The sequence below is a fragment of the Chinchilla lanigera genome, unplaced genomic scaffold (genome assembly GCF_000276665.1).
Source record: "Chinchilla lanigera isolate Chin_1 unplaced genomic scaffold, ChiLan1.0 scaffold00019, whole genome shotgun sequence".
In the NCBI taxonomy this organism is placed as follows: Eukaryota; Metazoa; Chordata; class Mammalia; order Rodentia; family Chinchillidae; genus Chinchilla; species Chinchilla lanigera.
This window is the reverse complement of record NW_004955420.1, coordinates 27,732,453-27,754,745: the sequence shown is the minus strand read 5'-3', so window position 1 is coordinate 27,754,745 and position 22,293 is coordinate 27,732,453. Positions and strand designations below refer to the sequence as shown.

The window sequence follows — 22,293 nt, the reverse complement described above, 5'->3', positions numbered from 1 at the left end:
GCGGGCCGGTGCCCGGCGGGCCGCAGCCTCACAAAGCCGCGGGGCTGTCGGCGAGCGCGCAGCGCGCCGAGGAGGAGGGGAGCCGTGCGTCCCCGAGGGAGAGCTCGGGTTCTGGGGCCGGCAGACCCGGGTCTGCTCCGCAGCCGTCGCCTGTTGATTTCTTTCTGGACCATTGTGCAAAACCTGCCGCATCCGCTCGGACTTGGATCCAGGACCCTGGCAGCCTTTAAGGATGGGGGTTCCCGGAGCTGGGTGATCCCTGACAGTCAGATCAGATACAGCCAGCGGCTTCCCGGGGAGTTCTGGTCAAGTGCAGTCCTGGGGGAGAATCGGCCGTGGCCTTCCTAGATCTGTGCTCGCCTGAAGGTACAGGACCTTTCCAACTGTCAGGTTACTTTCTTCCACTTCCGTTTAATTAGGCACATTCTCAAAGTCCTAGGAGCGGTGGCGACGCTAACTGAATGCGTTGAGCATTTTATCAGTCTGGAGGTGAGAAGGGCTTGCAAGTTAGAGAACTGCAAGTGCTGAGCGTCCTGTTGAATCTCCACAGGTCCCTGCCCGACAGGAGAAGCCTCCGTTCGGGTTCCTTGTAGGGGACAGGTCGCTGTGTCCCACATCAGTCGAACTTATCAGAATGTGTATCGGCGCACACCGAAGCCTCGGCTGTCAAGGCTTATGTAATCAACTTGTTAATTTATAATCTCGTTACATTGCCTTCCAGATTTACAAAATCGTTCCCTTAAGGAAATCTGTCTTCAACGTCTGCTTAAATATTTCTCTTGGAATTGGATTCCTGAAGAGGAATGTACTGTACGAGTGCTGATTAAAACATACTAATTAGGCACGTTTCCCTTTTTTAAAAGAATGCCAAGTACATATCGATTCGTTTATCCAGCTATCTAATTGTCCCTGTGAAGAAAACAGGTGACATTCCCATTTTACAGAGCTAGAGAGGAGAGAAATTACATGACATTCCCAAGGTCATGTCGTGAGGCAGTGTAGAAAACGAAGTGAGAGGTGCTAACTTTTCTTAAGAGTCGCACCTCCAGTACTTTCAGAATGGGAAACTTCGAGTGCTGTCTTCTTTTAATTTTTAAAATTTGCATAATTTGTTATTTCATCTTGTGCCCCCAGATTATTCTCACCCTATTATTTTTTTCTGTTTAAAATTTTCCTGTGTTATTGCAGTAATTTCCATTAGTTTAAAACTGAAATTCAAGTTGTACTAATTTTTATTTTTACTCTTCTAGACCAAAAATATAAATTGGGCGTTTGTGGTTCAGATTTAATCACATCCTAAAAGAAAAACTTTTAAGTGTCCTTATTAAAATTGAAGAGGACTCATAATATTTTTACTGGTCACAGGAAATAGTGTTTATCTAAACTTTTCTGAGGGTGCTTCCTGCCTATCGAAAGTGAAACTAAATAGAAAAAAGTTATTTTTGGAAATATTGAGCAGCCGTGGTCCTAAGCGCTGGTATAAATAAAACATGGGTTTTCCTTGAAGTGATTGAGCTTGAGAGCTCATTACACCGCCTAAGGAAAGATGCAGATAAACTTTTCACATGACCAGAATTTTAGGAATTAGAAACAGACAGGAACCCGAAAGGCTTAACAGCATCTCAGCTGTTTGAGGCAGAGGGTTCTTTCAGCTAGGATGCTTTTGCAAGAAAACTGATTCACAATATAGGTGCTGCCCAGTGTCCCAGATACGTGCGGATAAATTCGTACAGCGCCCTGAGTTGAAAAGTTGAGTGGATCCTAGGAGGTCTGAAGATATACTTAATCTCCGATCATTTATACATGGACCCTTTGTCTATTTTGGGGGGATCTAAGCTAGAGGGGAGCAATACAAAAGTGCTTCCTGCCTTTAGGAGCTTGTGAGTTATGGGGGAACACTAAGATAAACCCCAGCAATGGAAGCCCGAGTGTGCTTAGGAAAACCCGCAGAAGCGGGGTCAGTGGCGGGTCTGGGCCTGGCCTGGGCCTGGCCTGGGCCTGCTTCACAGCGGAGGCCGTGGTTACGCTGGTCTTGAGGTTAGGTAGGGTCTCAGGCAGGGAAAAGGCTCTTGGGTTTAGCGGGGGGATGAAAAGGTCAAGTGGAAAGAAAATAACATCAGAGCGGGTGAGAGGAAGTTGAGGTGGAGAATGAAGCTGTTTTGTTTTTGTTTTTGTTTTGAAGCTGTTTTTTAAAGTATTTGAAGAGGAGAGAGGAATGGGATGCTAGCTTTGGGTGAAGGGAAGGTTTTGTTGCTGATCGGGAAGAGCTGGTGTGAAGGCCCTGCCCTTAGTTTAGTGCTCTCTGGAGCGAGCACTGTGAGTGTGTTGTCTGCTCTGGATGATCTGAAACGGAGTCACTCACAAGATGAAGATTGTTTCTGCATCCGCCTCTCTGCACATCTGCTTTGGGTTGTGGCCTTGCCTCGCCTGGGAAGCTGTTGCTCACTGTCAGTGGAGGAGGACCCTGTGTGACGAAGGTCCCCGGTCTGCCCTCCCTGAACACTTGCGGGCACTTCCAGAGCCCCTTGGGAGCCTACTTTGGCACCTCCAGCGTTTGGCCCTGCTCAGATTGGCCAGTGAGGCATCTGCCCCTTCCGGGTACTGTGCTCTCTGCTCGGCCGCTGCGGGAGTGCTCAGCAGCCTTCAGAGCCGGAGGGCATCATCCACCCCAGCCGGGGCTGAGAGTTCCGAGTGTCTCCAGGCACAGGGCAAGCTTGGGCCTTTCTGTGAACCTCCCAGATGCTTAGGTCAGATGCCTGGGCCATTTCGTGTAGTCATGAGGTCAGGGCTCAGAAGCCCAGCGCAGGTGCGGTCGGAGCACAGCCTCCGTTGGCCCAAATTTCTTAGCGGTCAACAGTTTGTTCTCTTGATCAAACCCAAAGGACTGGCAGCTCCTTGGGTGTACATTTTTAATCTTACAGTTTTACAGCTAAAAGCAGACCTGCTCTGTGCTAGCATGTCGCAGTGGCTCAGGAACTGTTTGCTCCGCCCTGTGTTCCCTGCCGGAGAGAATGGTGCAGCAGGTGCAGTCTCCCCCGGAGCTTGTTAGATGCCCTCCCTCCCTTGGCCCCCTGCGCACCAGGAATTTGGATCCTGCTTCTGCATTGAGTCCCATCCTCTGCATCTTCACTGCTGCCCAGGCACTGGCTGCCCTTGCTTGAGACACATGCAGTCTCTGTTTACCTGGAGACGCTGGCAGTTCCCTTACGTGTCTCCAGCTTTGGTCTTGTCCTTCCAGAGCGACTTGTTAAACCATCATCAGCTGCCTCCATGGTCACACGGGTGACACTGGGACTCTGCCCCTGCGCTGAGAATGCGTGGTGCTGTACGGGGGTGCAGGGAAGTGGGGCGGACCACGCTGGTGACCTTGAGTTAGGCCTTAAATCAGGGGAAAGGGCATCTGGCTTTTTTTCTTTCCTTCTCGTGCTGGGATTGAACCCAGAAAGCATTGAGACCTTTTCACTTATTTAGAGTCTTACTCAATTGCCCAGGCTGACCTTGATCTTGTGATCCTACTGTCTCAGCCTCCCAGAGTGCTGGATGACAGGTGTGTACCGCCATGCTCAGCTGTTATCTGGCCTTAACCTACCTGCTTGACCTTGTCTTCACAGTAAGGCTCTCTGAGGTCTTTTTACTGGACAGCCTCTTTCCACCACTGTAGTTTCAATTCCTAGTTCAGAGACACAGACGTTTCTCTAGGTTACCTTCTGTGAACGCCCCAAGGCAGATGGAGGATAAAGAGGGTTGTGAACACCTAGAGGCACAGATTTTCCAGGGGAGGTGCCCGGGGCCAGTGTGCTGGCCGCTGGGAGGAGGGTGCTGATGACAGTAGGCTGGGGAGCTGCATGTACAGGCCTCTCCAGTGTGAGAGTCTTTGGGAAGGCTAGTTCTGCAAAGTTGAGAAAGTCCTTGGACGGTTTGATCCCACTCACTCGCCTTCCTGCGTGCTGTCCCATTTGACTTCCACAGAACTCTGCAAGGTAGAGGGGATCCCGGGCTTGCTTGTAGGTAGACTGCCGTAGAAGTCAGAGACCCTTGGCGCTTGAGGCCCTGGGCACTCCACCATCCAACATGCTGCTGCGCATATTTGCGGGAAGTGTTTGCTCGTTCTAACGTGAGCCTCTGGGATGCAGACTGTAAGAAAAGCTGCCCTGTGGTGCTTTGAAATGTGGGATCTTGGGACTGCTGCTGTCCTCTCTACCTTCCCTCCTCCTGTACATATGCTCGGACCTCTTAGGCCATGTTACGCATCTTTTTTGCTCTGTGTTGTGTAGCTAGGACAAATATTTGAATAATGTGTCAAATTTGGTTTCATTCTATATTGGGATGGTTCTATTTTAGATTTTCTACTGTTTTATAGTATGATTTACCTTATAAAATTCATTTTAAATTTAGAATATTATACCAGTATAGTCATAAACAAAATATGAAGTCAAAGTATACTATGTTCATGGATCTCGTTAAAATCGCCCTGATATTGTACAGCCTATTTAGTAGTAAGCAAAAGCAGAGTGATTTTAAGGTAAATTTTAGCTATTTTACCTCATTTTCTGCAGGTTCATAGTTCTTTATTGGTATAAAAGTATGGTGGATACTGCCAAAGCATTTTAGAGTGAGAATACGTGGTGTAAAGTTTCAGGGCTCAATTTTCTTCATTCTTTTATTTGGTAAGCATTTACTCATCCTCTTTTGAAGGAAAATACTTCTTCAGAAACAACTGGAAAGAATGTAAATTGGAAAATACACTGAAATTGAACTTTGGGAAGGGTAAAATTTTGAAGGAGTAGAGACAACTTGCTTGAATTTTACCAGGATTGCTTGGTGTTGGTTGTCACTGTCACAAGACTGCATGCAAACAATTGCAGGAAGTTATTTTCAAGGTGCTATAATTACCTCAGCCTATCTTTGAATGGTTATTTGCCTGTAACTTCCTTTCTCAGTTTAAAAAGTAGTTTCTAAACATTTCACAAAGCCTTGAGCAGAGCTGTTTGTTAATGTTTATTAGGTGAGTCTTGGGTGGCACCGGGGCCCGTGACTTGCATGGCATGTTAGAATTGGAGGAACACCAGAAATGTCAACATAGATTTATTTCAGTGCTTTAGTTTCTCTGAGAATTAGACAGGCCTAGGTAAAAGGGAAGCATTGCATTGTCACCAGGGAGAAAAAAAACGCAGGGCCCAAGTCTGAAGGCCTGAAGCCCAACCCAGGCGTCCCCTGCCTGGGCGTAGGTCCAGGGCAGTGAGGCTGTTGGTTTCCCCAGGGCATGAGGGCTCTGCTACAGCTTGGTTGAAAGGGATTAAGCAGCATCACCAGTGTAAGAAGTCCCACACGTACATGGACTCCCAGGAGTCAAATTGTTTCCTGTGTGAGACCTGTATTCAAACAGAACTGGAATTCTGAGGGGGCATTTGTGGTGGTGAAATGCACTTTTAAAATTTAAAGTGGGATAATGAAAGAAAATTAGCTGTGGTTTTGCTGTAGAACTTATTTTTATATGAAGTTATTGAGGTTAGCAGATTTTTCTGCAGAGTAGTATTTATAGGGGTGATAATGAGAAAAATTCAGCAAGTCAGAAGAAAAATTCTTGTTTTATGGAACTTTGAAAGGAACACTGAACTTTGAGGTGGTTTAAACATTCCAATCTTATTTCTTTATTGCATATATATTAATACCTAAAAGGTTATCTTCTCTTGAGGTCTTGTATCCACTGTTTGACAGCAAGCTTTTCCTGTGCACTTTTCTCTTTAAAGATAATTTATGAAAACTTAAGTATAGGCTGGGGATGTAGGTCAGCAGCACAGCGCCTGTCTGGCAACCATGAGACCCTGAGTTTGGTTCCTGGTTCCAAAAAAACAAAAGAAAACCAAAACCCCCCAAAAACCCAACTTAAGTATAAGTCAGAAATAAGTGGTGAATTATATAGAATGAAACTTTAGTTCTGAGAGGGTAAATAGTGAGTCATTAGCGATTCCTCAGAAGGGGCCTTCTACTTAAATCCTAGCTTTGCCCAGACTGTTGTTCCCCTTTCCTGAGTCCCCAGCATCCCCCTGCTTTCTCTGCCTGTTTGCTCATCTCAGAGGGACATTCTGCTTGCTCACTGCTGAAGTGAGCTCACAGCTCTGATCTGCAGCAGCCAGGGCTTTCAGGGGTCTTGGCCTCCCCAGTTTCTCTCTGCCCCCTCTGACGTGGCTCCCCCAGCCAGCTGTGCAGTTATTTCTCTTTCTCTGTGGAGACCTTGCTTACTTAACTCAGCGGAAAGACCCTAAAGGGCAGGGCCCCTGTTGTCTATGTTGGGCGCGCGGTTAGTGAAAATGACTCTGTGCTCCTGTCCCTTGTCCTGAAGCGATGGCGTGTTTTTCCTCAGGGAAGCAAAATACGGCATTGAATGTGGCATTTTATTAAGGTTGTGTAAATAGGAGCTAGACGGTATATGTTTAGGGAAGTCATTTTACTCCCTATAAATCTTTTAGTGGAAAAACAAATTGAATGAAGAATTATGTACAGAAAGTCAAAATTCTAGTAACCTCTGCAGTTCCTGGATTACAAAAGCAGCAAATATTCACTGATAAAAATTTAAAAAGAATAGACAAATAGGAAGAAAAAATTCTGTAATGTTACTGATTTAACATCTTGAATTTTTAAGATACATGTACTCATACAAATATTGATTTTAAAAAATTGGCATGATAAGCTATGAAATTTAGCATATGGATTTTTTTAAACTTGACATTAGGTTGGGAGAAGTTCTCCATGAGATTAAGTGGTCTTATGTAGCAACATAGTGTTCCTTTTGGGTATACTGTGATTTACTCAACCATTTTTGTGTCATAAGCTTTCACATTACTTCTCATAAACACTTGTTAACATGTTTATTTAACATAGAAATTTACTGTGAGTTGAGAGCATTTGTTACCTCAAAGGCTTGGACCAGAAGTGTCCCAAGTTGAAGTTTGGGTTTTTTCAGACTTTAGGATATTTGCATATACATTGTAAGATATTTTGGGGATGGTCTCAAGTCTAAACATGGAATTCATGTATGTTTCGTGTATATCTAGTACCCGTAGCCTGAAGGTAATTTTATGTTGTTTTTAATAACTTCGTCCATGAAACAAAATTTGATGATGTGGAATTTTCTATTCTGCCTCTCAAAACGTTTCAGTTTAGAGTATTTCAGATTTTCAGATTAGGGACACACAAACTGGAAAGATGATTAAATCAAGGATATTTATAAGGCTCATGTACACATTTTGCCATTTGCTTTTCAGAAAATTAACGTGCAGCCCTAATGCAGGGCAATTCCCAGATTTTGTTTTCTGTTCCAGCATTTTTAAAAAGACACTTGAATGACCATCTCTATCTCAAAGCAGGGGGAACAAAAAAGATACTAAAATGAGTTTGTCAGTATTAATGCAAGTTTTGGAAGGGGTGAGATTTAGCGTAAGTTTTTAAATTTTCTGTAATTTGCTGCTTACATTCTGTTCTCCTGGGCGCAGTGGGTAGTGGTGGGTCGGTTCATGTATTTTGGAGTAGTTTCTACACCAGCTGTTGTATCGTGTCAGTGCCTTAGGCCAGGGCTGTCACCAGCCTGACTTCGAAGTCTCGCCCTTAGGTAGAGCATAGTCCTTTTCATCACTTTAACTAAAGAGGCAGAGCCCTTTTGGGAATTTGAACTTACTGTGTGGCGCGCTGGGCGGCTGACCACTTTCCCTCCACAAGCACTGACACTCCTCTGTATCAGTTAGTGGTGTGCCGGGTTCATTACACTGAGATGCCTTGATGTATTCTGGACTCTCTCTTGTATTGCTTAGAGCAAATGCCAGTAACTTAAGCCAGCACTCTAAGGATCCATCTGCGTGGCAACCCAGTCCAGCCTGGAGACTGGAGCGGCCCCGCAGCGTGACAGTTCCCAGGAGCAGCATGCTGGTCTGTGGAAGTGCACTATTTCTCCCCATAGAACTGCAGTGGAGGCTGCGTGGTAGTGCTGTGCGTGTTCACAGCTTGCTGACACTAGCTGGAGGGTGAATCGCTTTCTTCCTCATGGTGTATACTGCTCTTCCTTTACAGGCACCTTTAAGGTGTTCACAGCAAGGTCAGGTTGGTAATACCCATTGACAGAGTTGGTTGCTCCCCTTGAATTAGCTTTTCTGTAGATGTAGTTTAGTCTGGTATTTCTGTGAGCAGGGGTTAGTTTTAGGTTTTGGTCTTTGTAAAAGATATCAGGTAAATTTCCATGGGTAGAAAGCTTAAATGGAGTTACGGTATAGCCTTGCAAAGACTGAGTTTTTGGTTGTCTGTATTAGGTACAGAGCGTTGGCATAGATTTTTTTTAAAAAGCATTTAATATGTTTGGGAGGTTTTGTGTAATAGAATATTGATGGCCTGGTTTGGAGGGGAATTGATGATATTCCAAACCACATGTGAACAGGCCATGTATGTGGACTGATTTTTGCAGGCAGAGCTTTGTATTGAGCTCCTCTGCCTTCTCGCAGTGGATTGGCCCCGCGCATCCAGGAAAGCCTGCTTGGGTCAGCCTGCTTGCCTCGGCTCCCGGGAAGAAGAGTGGGAGAGTGATGTACAGACCAAACTGCAGTGGCGGTGATGTCAACAAAGAGCTGGAAGTGTGTCTTAGCAGGAGTAACAGTGAATTCCAAACCGCCAGTGGGCTTTACAGAGGCTGGTTCTACAACTGTTTTCAGCAGCTTGCAAATCGTGTGTGGGGCCACCCACACTTCCTTCCTGCCCTCCACCACACCCACACCGCAGTTGCCTCTGCTCTCCCTGGCGGGGAGGACACCAGCGTATTCTTGCACCATGCACAAGCGCGTGCTGCTCAGACGTGGAAGAGACTCTTCGCTGGTTGTCCTGCGTCAGTTAGGTCCAGCCTGCTTGTACCCGTGTGCATGTGCTGAGCAAGCAGGCTACGTCAGAACAGTCTGTGTAGTGGCATTTGCTGTTTTAAAAGATGTCATTTTAGCTATGTGGTTGTTAAAACTGGTCTAGAAGTAAAGCATTGCTTGAGGAAATGTTCCTCATACAAGTGGAGAGGAAACTGTCAAACCGCATCACAATGGTCTTAAGTCCCAAGGACATGAGTGCAGGATCTGCAGTGCGATCTGGTAAGAAGTCATCCTTGATGAGATTAGACAACCACCTGTAATTCATTTTTTTGTGGTGCTTTTCCGCATCTCTCAGAATTTCTAAAGTAACTTGTCCAGCTTAATTTTTGTCTATTTTGATTTTTTTTCTAGTACTGGCAATTGAAGCGAGGACCTTGGCACTAGATAATCTTCAGCCCCTTTTATTTTTTATCTTGAGGCAGGGTCTTGCTAAATTGTCCATGTTGGGCTTGAACTTGTAACCCTCCTGTGGGCTTCCCAGAGTGCTGGGATTACAGGTGTGCGCCACCGTGCCCAGCCCAGTTGGACATTTTAGAAATATGGTACAGTTCCTCTCTCTGCCCTGACATCACCCTCCTTGCCCTGCGTATTGTCCCATTTTGTAAAAAAGAAATTGTATCTGGCATATGCTATTCATAGAAAATAATTCGGAAGGCTGCGTACTGGAATGTTAACAGATATTATTATGGATGATGGGATAATGGAGTGGGTTTTTTTTTGGTACCGGGAATCAAACTCAGTACCTTCCACTTGCCAAGGTGCTTGTTCCGCTGAGCTATGTCCCCAGCCCCCTTTTTTTAAAAACTGCTTTTTACTGTTTTTTACCAGCCTATATTTTTTAGTTATATTTTTCTAAATTAAACATTTTCTTTCATACTTGAAACAAAAATACTAAAACAAAGGAAAGTGATATGGCAAGTGAAAAAAAGCAGGCCACAGGATATAAAGTGCATAGAATGATCACACCTTTGAAGACAAAAGAAACTGTATATAAATATTTGTAAGCTAACTACCAGAATGTTAGTAGTGCTGTTTTTCAGTGCTAGGACTGTGGATACTTTCTTAAATTCTATTTTCATTCAGCACTTTCCAGATTTCCTCTATGAACATATCACTTTATGAGTTTTGGTTTTTTGGTTTTTTTCCAGTACCAGGAATCGAACTCATGACCTTGCGCTTGCCAGGCAGGCGCTGTGCCGCTGAGCTAAATCCCCAGCCAATGAATATATTAGTTTGATGGGAAAAAATGTAAAGGAACATTCAAGTTTTTTTGAAAGGGTAAATTTAATGAAAAGCAAATACTTAGGGTTTTTGAGATATTTTATTGAAAAGCCATCAGACTTTGATATGCTGAGGCATTACTTTCCTTATCTCAAAATTTTATAGCACTTATTTTGTAAATATATTTTAGGATACCTGCTACAGAATTTATATGAAACTGAGAGCTGTTAACTTATTAAATTCTTTTTTCTTTTTTTTTAAGTATATGTTTGCAGTACATAATGATTGCATTTCTCTTGGGGAACCTGTACGTGTGCATAAGACATCTTAATTGTTTTTCTGTCCCGTACCCCTCCTGTCCCTTCCACCTCTTGGTCCCTTTGAAGCAGGGTGAACAACTAGGAAATTTCTGTTCAGGACGAGGGAGTCCCCTCATTGGACCCACGGCAGTCGCCACACTGGTGAAGGGCTTCCTGGAGCGCTCCTCCAGGCCAGCATTATTATTCCAGATGGTTTGCCTCTGTTACCTCGCTGCTCTTCACGATGGCCATTACTAACACCTCTGGCCGTGAACTGAAATTCAGAGCCACTTGTTGGGTCTTCAGAACCAGCACCCCAGAGCGCCACACTGCCGCCACACTGCCTGCTGCAGAGACCGCGTGGGGGAGCAGCAGGTGGAGTTGCAGGGGCAGGCAGGCGGCATCCAGGGCACCTGTGAGCAGATGTGGCCAGAGCACTCCCCTCCTCATTCCCAGTGGAGGCCTGCCTGCTTCCTGCCTACCTTGCTGTCTGCCCCTCCCCCTCGCGCACTCCTTTTTCCCAGTGTAATGGTTAATAAATTGTGTCAGCTTGAGAAGTCTAGAAGCCTAGCTAAGTGTAGCTAAGCAGTTCTACATCCTGGGGTGTAGAGGACATGTCCTTATGCTCTAGGATGTTGATCATTGTGTCAGCTTGAGTTTAGGCGGTTAAATAAGAGACTCAGCAGAGGGCCAGCATTCTCCCTTTGTAAATACCGTAAGCGTGTGCAAGAGAAGGCGTGGTGTAAGTGCGATACCCACCTGAGGACGAGTAGCCTGCATGCAGTGTAAGGGAGGAGAGGAGACTTGTTCTCCCCGCTTTTGTGCTCTTGTTGCTTTTGCTGCCTTCTGCTGCCTTGAAGTGTTGCCCCTCTACCATGCCATCCTGCCTTGGAGCTGGGTGACTAATGACTTAAACCTCCACAAACTGTGAGCTAAATAAACCTTTCCTTCCTTAATTTTGGATGTCGGGTGTTTTGTCTTAGTAAGGAGAGGAAAATAACTAAGTGTGTGAGCTTAGCTGTTGCCCACGCACCCTCACTGTAGCAACGGTAGGAGCGGCCCAGCTCACCTGAGGGCTTGGGTCTTTGTTGCTCCTGTCGTCCCTCAGTGTTGAGGAAGGGCCTGCAGGACTCCCATCAGAATCCCCTCTCTGTGGCACAGATGTGGATATAAGCAATGTGTTCACGTTCTCTTTGTTCATAGTGAGTTTTACTTTTACTGGGAAGGGCAGGCCTCTGATACAAAGGTTTTGGTTTTCCTTGAAGCTGGCATCGGAATTGAGTTCTGCTTGCTTGGTGGAGGAATGGTGTGGAAAGGTTGTCTTCCTTGGCTCCTGCTGTGAGTTACTTTATGAGCCTCTGGGGTTCCTGGAGATTGGGGGGCCTTCAAAGGCAGGCCAAGCGCGTGTGGAGCCAGGGACTGTGCTTACCAGGCCGGACTCCCCTGGGGCTCACAGTGGCAGAGTCACCGGGAGGACCGTCACCTGGGAGGTCAACAGTGTGGCGGATGTACTGCTGTCCGTTGTTGTCTCTTCCTTCCGTGGAAGAGTCTTTCTGATATGCCTCCTTGGGAAAGTCTGTGTGCCTATTCACTCTGAAATCACCATTCACTGGCAGTTTCTGAAAAGAGTGCTCAGTCACAGAGGGCAGAGAGAGATGGGAGACTGTGGCTAAAGACAGATTTTGCCATTTTTATACAATTGTCTGGAATCTAGCCCAAGGTTGTATATGTTAACTTTAAGCAAAGTCCACAGAACTAAACTAAAACTCTGTTCTGTGTTTTCTTCTAGGAGAAAGAGGCAGCTAACAAGAGCCAGTGGTAATCAGGATTACTCAGTCCGCATGCATTTTGCAGGGTACGTCGTGGAGTTCTACAGGCTCACCTGTACCTTTCCGAGCCACGTCGTTGCTGAGGTGTTCAGAATACGTACAGGCACTGGGGGATTTTCAGTAGGATTAGACTGTGGCTTACAATTTAAAAAGATGTTCATATTGAGAATACTTTTTCTCCCAACCTTCAGTTAGTCATGATGTCTTGTTTTTAGGTGTGAAATTTAATTGCAGTTTCAGTCTCTGGAAAGGGGGTGCTTATCCAAAAGTAACTTCTTGATAGAGTAATTAATCGGTACCGTAATTGACCACTGTAGGCCAGTACGCCCTTGTGAACAAACCTACTAGAGTCTCTCCTGTGAGCGTGCTAGTTAAAAATACTCATTGTGCCATTTTGTTGCCACAGGGCTGGAAGGAGAAACACCAAGGTGTTTAACAGTGATTCTCCCTGGGCGTGTGGCACCCTGAGAAAAAGATCTTTTGTTTTTCATTTATTATAGTCATAATTATGTAGATTTAGGAGCCTCTAGGTTCATTTACCAAATCTGATTGATGGGCCACTTTCCTGAGCACATCTAGACTGAATGATAGAGGAGAGGAGCAGAGATTACGTAACTTGGGGGCAGCCGGCTTGAGTGTGTTTCAAAGCCGGTTACATCTGCAGACCTGTGCGGTGGCAGTGGACAGACTTGGGAGAGTTAAGGATTTAAGGATAGTTTTCTGCCACCTTCAGTTAGCCTGCAGTTTTTATTTTTTAAAAGTAAATATGCCTGAATTAAAGTTTCTTTTGGGAAACTGCTGTCCAAATATAGCAGTCTTTCAATTTAGATTTTCTTGTTAATCATGTCGTTAAAATTATTAGCTCAGATGGCAGGGATCATACAGAGTATAGAAGAAATTTTCTTTTCTTCCCTAACACATGGACGTCCTACTGATTTCTTCATTTAAAAATCTTAATGGGAGCAGGACTCATAATGTAGTTTTGGTTCTGAAGTCAGATTGCAGAGTGTACGGCGCGTTGGCGGGTGTAGAGCTCTGGGCTCGCTTTGGCTCTCTCCACCCCTGCTGTGTAGCACGGGCCGGGTCACTGAGCGTTTCTGTGCTTCCAGACAGGGCTTGCCCTGGTTTCTGAGGGCACCTGTGAGGACTGCGGGTGAGGCGCGGGTTCGGCATGTGCTTGGCATGCCGTGCTCATTAAGGGGACGGTGGTGCTGTGGATCACTACCATGGTTCCTAAAATATAAAGTGCTTACTAGTGAACTTCTCGCTACTGACTTGTTGAACTTAAATAAATTTTCTGGAGCGGCCCCGGATACGTGGTTCAGGTCATTACCGAAGTGTGAAGAACATGAGGATGATGTTATGCCTCTTTTTAGTTGGCATTTTAGCTCTTAAAACCTGACTGTCGGGGATGGCACTGTTGAGAGTGTGAAATGGTGGCAGAGTGCGGGCTCTGAAGCCTGAGCTCGGGTTGACTTCTAGCTGCCCTGCCTCGCCTGAGCCCTCGTACACTGAGCAGAGTCTGTTTCTCTGTCTGTGCGAGGGGGTGGTGCTGACCTCGGGGCTGCCGGGAGCCCACGAGGCAATCCAGGCCAATCCGCTTTGTGTAGCTGCCGAGACTGTTGTAGGTTGTGGTAGAGGACAGCTCTTCTTCTGTTCTTTGAAGTACAGATGAAGCATAAAGAAATGTAATGCTATGCTTTTTAAAAACTACCTTATAGTTCTTAAGAGTATTTTCACTTTAATATATTAATGTAAGTACTACTCTTAACATGTCTGCAAACAAGACACCATAGCGTTGGAGGAGGCCTCCCTGAGAGGGAGCTTGCTTGGGAACTTGCTGGTTCCTTGCTAGATCTTGTTTATTTCTATTAAACTTTAGTCAGGAAAAATGATGGGCATTCAGTCTGGGAAATTTAAAGTGACATCTTAGTTTGTATAATTTTATGTATTTATTTACTTTCCTTGGTCAGGCTCTTTTATAAGAACCTATTCCTGTGTTTAGAGTTGGTCATACAGATTGAAAATTTAATTTTTTTTTAATTTAAACATTTTTTTTTGAGAGAGTCTCACTATGTAGTTCAGGCTGTCCTTGAGCTCCCTGTGTAGCCCAGGCTGGCCTGGAACTCCTGGGCCACACAGTGCCCAGCCTGCCTCAGTCTCCCAAGTGCTGAGATTACAGGTGCGTGCCATTGCGCCCAGCGAAAAATTTTACATGTGGCAGGAAAGTTAAGATTTAAATTGTCTCTAAGAATGCATGCTTGATCTTCTTGAAATATAAACAGGTCATGATGGTTTATGCTTGAGAGTTGGAAAACTATAATAAAAAAGGACATAAAATAGGTCATAAAAATAGTTACGGAGACAGAAAGTACCTGTCAGTAGCAAGTATTTATTAAGCACCCACTGTGTGTAAGAACAAACAGTCACCTTGTAAACATTTTGGTGCACAGTTGAATTTTAAAATTTAGTAGAAGTTTTGAACACTATACTTGGTTGCGGTAAGCTCTATTCTAGCATGGGTGAGGGTGAAGGAACAAAATAGCACCTTAGAGTAGAAGTCCTCAGCATCTTTGCGGTCTCAGCCGAAAAGCGCGTATTCAGATGGCCGTTTCCACCCGGGGTGGCAGCGGCTGTCGGCACTTTGGAGGTACGGAAGGTAGAGGGTGGTTCTAGCCAGAGAGTTACCGCTGAGAGACTTGATTGCATTCAAAGAAATACTGTGGAGTGGTAGGGAAAAGTTGGGCTTCTGTCCAAATGTTTATTCTTTTGTGTTCCCTTTTTTGTCAGCTCTTACCTTGTTTTTTAAAGATGCTAGTTGAAATTAATTTAGGGGAAAATTTTTTATAAACATAGCTTATCAGACTTGTAGTTTCTTCTTTCTGACATTACCAAAATATTGCTTCCAAGGAGCTGTTTATTTTTCAGCTTGCAAAATTTAATATGGTATTTAAATTCTCAACCTTTACTTTGTAATATAAACTCTAAATATAGAAATAGGTTCTTTTAAGTGACCCTGAATCATTTTGTCTCAATTTATTTGCTTTAAGCATCTCTTAAAATGGAAGAAAGCAAAAGAACATTTACAGAAACTTAATTTTGTTTCTCTTCTTATTTTGTAGATGTCCATGGCAACACTGAAAATGAATTGCTTATTTTCTACAGATACTCTTCTATGAGGAGATCCAGTCAAACAATCTACACACTTTTCCTTCTGTGGGAGCAGCATGGCAGGCTTCAAGCGGGGGTATGACGGGAAGATTGCGGGCTTGTACGACCTGGATAAGACCTTGGGTCGCGGTCACTTTGCAGTGGTGAAGCTAGCCAGGCACGTCTTCACGGGGGAGAAGGTGGCAGTAAAAGTTATTGACAAGACAAAGCTGGACACTCTTGCCACCGGACACCTGTTCCAGGAGGTGCGATGCATGAAGCTGGTGCAGCACCCCAACATCGTCCGCCTGTATGAAGTGATTGACACCCAGACCAAACTCTACCTTATTCTAGAACTTGGAGACGGAGGAGACATGTTTGATTACATCATGAAACACGAGGAGGGTCTCAATGAAGACTTGGCCAAGAAGTACTTTGCTCAGATAGTTCATGCTATATCTTACTGTCATAAACTCCACGTGGTTCACAGAGACTTGAAACCAGAGAATGTAGTCTTCTTTGAAAAACAAGGTCTTGTGAAGTTGACAGACTTTGGTTTCAGCAACAAGTTTCAGCCAGGGAAGAAGCTCACAACAAGCTGCGGCTCTCTTGCGTATTCTGCTCCAGAAATTCTGCTTGGTGACGAGTATGACGCCCCTGCCGTAGGTAGGTGACCCGGGCCCGGTCTCTGCCTTCTTGGCTCCTACCAGCTAGCTAAGTTGATAGCGTGTCAGTTTGTGGCTTATCTAAGAGCATTTCCCTTAACTGCGCCTGAGCTGACCACTGGGTGTCACGAACGCCGGACATCCCAGCAGCTGGCAGTTTATCCCAGCCTTCTGATGGCGAATGCCCAGAGTGCATTTGTTCGCACGAGGGAAGATCGTGTAAGCTTTTTCTTAAGCTCTGAGTTCTTTTCCTCTCAGATTTTTTTTTTGCCACTGGTCCTAGCCATTGTTGTATGAATATTTGAGACCCTCGGTGGCCATACTGCAGGGTTACCGTGAGTATTACAGTGCACTGCCAAGAATTTAAGTTTTGGAATCCCATACTGTGACTTGTGACTTTGGGCAGATACTTGACCTCTCCGTGCTTTGTGTCTTTATCTGTAAAATGGGACAACTCAGATGCAGGTCTGGCATTCCCGTAGTACCTGTTTTCTTTTCACAGTGACCGAGTGGCGGTTACTGCCCATCTCATGGTTCAGGATGGAGCGTGACGTGCAGATGCCTGCGGTGCGCTGGGTCCTGGAATGGGCAGCCCCTGGCGTGCCCGCTGCACTCCGCTTGCCTTCGTGCTCTCACACTGGCCAGGCGGCCTCCTGTGAGGAGTTCAGAGCTCAGTGCTTCTCAGGTCGGGCCAGCTCTTTCCCAGCAGCACATCTGTTCCGAAGGTCGTGTGGGAAGTTAGTTTTAGTTTGTTAGGATTTGTTCATCCGAAGATGTAGTCCGCTTTTTAGTGTTTTAGTTTAATATTAGAAAAGTTCATCGTAAAGCTGCAGATGAGTGACAGCAGACATCCTGCTTTCCCATTGGCAGTCTGGTGTATTGTAATGCCGCTTAAAGAAGGTTAGTGACAGTGCACGTGACATTGAGGAGCGCTGGTGAGACACTCCGTGCTCCAAGCACGAGGCTCCTGCCTCTCACTTCAGCCTCTTGTGCTGTGGAAAAGAAGAGGTTAATGAATGGTGTCTGCCTCCTGCAGGTGTCCAGGCTTCACTGAGGTCTTTCATTAGAATATTTGAGCTAGAGATTTTTGATTAGTGAAGCCACTCTAATCAGAAAATGAAGCCAGGAATTCACAGAAGAAACAAATGTCTGAGTGTGAAGACCTCCAGCCTCATTAGTACAGGGAAAAGCAAATTAAAACCACAATAAGACAGTTTCATAATTTGCGTATTGAGAAAAAACTAAAGGCAGACAAAACCGAGCCTTACTATATAGAACATCAGGCACTTGTATAATTTAGAAAACAGTTTGGCAATATTTGGTAAAGAAAGATACCCAGGTGTGGTGCACATCTGTAATCCCAGCACTCGGGAGGCTGAGGCAGAAGGATCGCCGCATGTTCTAGGTCAACCTGGGCTATGTAGTGAGACCCTATCTCAAACCCCCTCCCCCAAAAAGAAAAATGTATAATCTTTTGTCCAGCAGTTCTCCTCCTGTGTGTGTATCTCAGTTAGGCATTCAAGAGATTTTTCAAAGAATGTGTTGAACGTACTTGTGTCTACATCAGCAGGGGGATAAATCATACCATGAAGGAGTTCAGAGCACACCATTATTGTGTGTTATTTAGTGGCATGCGTGTACAGTGAACTAAAGCATATACTAGAGGAAGGCAGGTTACTTCTGAGGGTCAGGCCTAGCAGGGTTTCTGCTCTATTGAAGATGTTTCCTTTCTAATGTGTGTGCTGGGTGCATGCGTTTATTGTAATTTTTTCTTGTATCTTAAATATTGTACAATAAAACGTTTTAAACAATCATAAAAAGGAAAACAGAATTGTTTGGGAGAACGTTCCCAAAGAAGATTGGTTGAGAGGATCTGATCATTTCTTTGTGGAATAAGTTGGGAGGAGTTCAGAGCTAATTTTTTCACTTTTCTGATTTATATTTCAGTTCATTTTGTGTAGTAGTGTGATTAAAATAGAGCAAATGCGCAATTATTCTTTCTGTTAATATACTCTTTCTTTATTGTGCCAAAATCAATTGATGATTTTTCACAAAGTTTTAGCAAAATGAGTGTGGCCAAAATTAAAATCTGCTATTATATTAGATCACCATATGTTGCTAAATAAAAGACTTTGGTCTTTTATTTATTATTATTTTAAAAGACCAAAGTCTTTTCTTTAGGGTTTATAAATAAGTATTTTATGGTATACTGGTCCTCTGCATTGAAATTTAGCTCGGGAGTCATCTTTATTATTATTTTTAAAGAATCAAATTTGATTTTACTCAAAACTACATTTTTTTCTTTTTAATGTTACTGTTTTTTTCTTTCATCCAGTTCTTTTTAGAATCTGGTTTCCTTTCCTTTGCTCTGCTTCTCTCTTCTCTCTCCCGCCCCGCCCCTTTTCTCTTCTCCGTCCGGCAGCTGCATTTATGCCCTGGGTCTCCCCTTCCTGTCACTGTCCTCCCGCAGGACCCCTGTGGGTTTTACTGTGTCGCCAGCGCTCATGGCTGTTTGGTTTCTTGTTTAATCCAAGTGAGTTAGAAAGATTTCTCTCTCTCTTATTTTGTATTAAGAAGGGATAGGTCTATTTCATCCTTTTATTCCTGGTTTTTAGTATCTAATTCTAGTACATTGCAGTCAGTAAGTATGGCAATTGATTACTGCTTTGGAAATATTTTTGTGTTTTTGTTGTGTCTTAATATTTTATAATTTTTACAATGGTAACTGTTCCCATAAAGCTTTTATATTTTTTAGTTCACTCAGAGTTTTATACATAAATAATATTACTCATTATGTATTTATTTCTTTTGTATCTTTATGCTTTATTTTATCTGTCATTTTCAGAGGTAATTATGCTGGTCTGTCACTCTGACCTATAATTTTGTGTTATAATCAAACTTTATTTTTAAGCTAAAGCTTTACATTTATCTTGAATGATCTATACTTTTATCAACATGAAATTATTTATTTGATGTTTGTTTAACTATCCTTCAGTTCATTTTGTCATTGTTACAGGTTTGTCTTTTTTCACTTAGCAATAATCAGGCCATGCATAGGCCCTGTTGGCTGTGATACTGCTACTGCATAGAGCTCATTTTTTCTTAAAGTGGAGCTGTGTTTCACTAAGTCTGTGAGTTTTTAAATAGTTGAATCTAATGCATTCATATTTATTATTACTGGAATAGTTGGAATATTTGTTTTCATTCATTATAATTTATTATGTGTTATATTTTTGTAACAAGAAAATTTGTTATAATTTATTATTACTGGAATATTTGTTCCATTTACCTCATTATGTATTATATCTTATGTTTTGTTAATTATTCCAGGTTGTTTTAAAACTCTCCCTCACTTTGCAAAGTGTGCAGTCTTGTTTTGGTCCACATCCTTAATGTGCAGAGTCAGTCAATATCCATATTATTTCTACTATGAAGGATGAAGATAAAAATCATAATTTACTTCTAATAAATTTTGATTTGCTTTTATTTACATTATAATATGCTTTAATTTTATAAATTTCTTGGTCTCCCTATCCTCCACTTGAATTATTTTATTTTGTTTTGTTTTGGTTTGTTTTTTGTGGTTGTTGTTGTTGTTGTTTTTTTGTTTTTTTCTCCGGTACCGGGAACCAACTCACGACCTTGCGCTTGCCAGGCAGGCACTTTTGCCGCTGAGCTAAATCCCCAGCCCTATTTTGTTTTGTTTTGTTTGTATCTTTCCAGAAAGAATTTGTGAAAAATTCTCCCAAGTCCTTGGTAGCTTAAAATGTTCTCCCATTTGAGTGATAATTTGAGTAAGAAACACAAATTCACAGCCATTTCCTTCCCAACTTTGAAGATACTTTTTTCACAGATGTTTTTCTGTTATTTTGCACCCAAAGCTACAAGAGAGGTTGGGTCTGACACTGATTTTTTGCATTTTATTTATTTTTTTATTATAAAGAGAAAAAACAAGATAGCAACAAAGACAAAAACAAAACAATAAAAAAGATACTGAATTTCAAAACAAAATGATAGGAGATTAACAATGGTTGTTATATTACATACTGTTATCTTCAGTGAAGTTGCTCAGATTACCAGATGTAAGGATGCAAGATTGATCAGACAATTAAAGAGAATTTTTGTGCGTGTCTTAACACTTGTCAGTAGATTTTCTTGAGTGCTCCTTCTTGTCTGGTGGCCTTGGGTCCTTTCCCTGTGTGCCTCCTCGCGGGTGCTCGGGGGCATCACTTGTTACTTACCTGTGTGTGGAGATTCCCGGGAGCCGTTCTGTGAAGGCCGCAGTTGAGTGCGGTAGTCACCTCTAGTGGGTCCGGGCCCGGGCTGTGTGGCCTTGTGGAAGTCCTGGGTCTGCTCTTGCTGGCGGGCAGCTCTGCCTCTCCCTGGCTGCCTCCTCCTCCACTCTTAGCGTCCAGGCCCTCCCATTGGGCCCTGGCTCCTGGCAGAGCTGAGGGACAGGAGTAGAGGCCTCGAGCGTCTTCCAGTGGTGGTCAGGCCCAGCCTGTGCCTTGCAGAGTGCAGCGCCAGGACAAGGCTGCCAGCGGCTGGAGGTTCTGCCTTCCTCTCTCAGTTGATCCCACCCCCGCGCTTCCTTCTGTGCTGTGTCAGGGGTTGGAAGAGGACAAGAGGAGCCAGATGCCGCTCCAGGAGCCCACGATCCAGTCGCTGTGGGGTGGGGTTGGGGTGGGGTCCAGGGATTTGGATTAGGTTGCCTTCATGGTGTCGGAAGCAAACAAAAGACCGGTGCAAAACATTGCAGAATCTGTTGTTGATATGAGCTGTGTTATAAAAATTTCTTTATTGAGACTAAAATGGCAAAACTGTTTCTTAGACCACAAGACTAAAATGGGAAAACTGTTTCTTAGACCACAGACTTACAGTTCTTCAGTAGTTGTAAAGCTCTAACATTGTATGTGACTTCTTTCTACTTCTCTAACATTTTATTCTTATGCTAAAATGAATTAAGGTTAGTATTGAGAACTGCGGCATCTCACTTGTGATTTGGTGTCTTCCTGGAATGCTACAACTCTGACTCTGAAAACCCCTGTACTGGCTTTCCTGGTTTATGGACAGACCTTCTTCGAGGTGCTGCGGCCAGTCTGCGTTAGTTTAGTATTGCCAGCTAGCTTGAGGCTAGCTTCAAGTCTAGCTTGCTTAAAGCATGGCTCTGTATTAGTACAATGCAAGGATTGGATTTAGTTTACTTGTGTGTGGCTTTTTAGAAAATAAAAAGCCTATAGCTTGTCTCCACTATTTATCATATTTGAGGTTCAGCCTTTAAGGAACATTATCCAGTCTTAAGAATGTGTCCTTATGCATGTTAGTATGCAAAAACTCGAGTTCTTTTCTTTATAAGTCTGTAACTTTCCCTACATTAAACTATTACTCCTTACCTACCCTCAGTAACTCCTTGCACTGTTCATAAACTGGGAACAGGGAGGAACACATTCAACCTCGTACACAGAAGCAACGTAAACCCTACAACCAGCGCTGTACTCCAAGGTGCAACAAGATGGACTCTCCTCGTCAGCGTGGACGTAAGGCGAGGACCCACACACCCCACTTCTGCGCGACAGAGCAGGAAAAGCGTGCCTATTGGAAAGGAAGAAATGTAACTGTCCTTTGAAATTGACGTGGTTATCTACATAGAAAACCGCAGGAAATCCACAGACAAATTCCTAGAACTAATGATTTAGCAAGATCACAGGATATAAAAACATCGGAAAATTAATTGCATCTCTATAGTACTAGCAATGAACAACACGTGGAGACCAGAATTTAAAATAGTATTATATACAGTCATGTCAAAGAAAATTGAATATCTAAGTATGCCTCTATTAAAACATACCTGACAACTATGTCAAAAATTACACCGTGGTAAGGGAAGGAAAGAGAGCGGCGGACATAGCGAGTTTACGGTGGAAGACAGCAAGGTGCGGGTGACCGGTGCGTGAGGAAGCAGCCTGCTCCCGGGAGGCCGTGGTGTGTCTGCGTCTCAGTCAGAGTCGCCCGGCGTGAGGCCCTTGGGGCCGCCTCCCCGCTGCCTCGGGCCTCGCTCCGCAGACCCTCCTGCCCTCTGCCCGAGCGGGTCGTGCCCTCTCCGTGCTGGGTGCCGGCCCTGGGTACACAGCTCGGGTGCGTGCCGGGCCCAGGTCCGCCTCGCTCTGTCCCGTGCGGCCCGAGTCCTGCGCAGTCTCGGCCCCGGTTTCCTGGGTGGGAGGAAGCAGGCCTG

At 44.2% G+C, this 22,293-nt stretch overlaps 1 protein-coding gene across 2 annotated transcripts in view; it reads left to right on the top strand.

Moving 5' to 3' along the window:
* Positions 1–63: 63 nt before the first annotated feature.
* Positions 64–22,293, top strand: part of Snrk (SNF related kinase) — a gene marked incomplete in the record, with an annotated part of 44,147 nt that continues 21,917 nt past the window's right edge. The window contains 3 exon segments of one of the 2 annotated variants that reach the window (XM_013513447.1): positions 64–366; positions 12,207–12,272; positions 15,369–16,062. In XM_013513447.1, the coding sequence (XP_013368901.1) occupies positions 15,474–16,062 (589 nt within the window). 2 annotated transcript variants of the gene reach the window in all.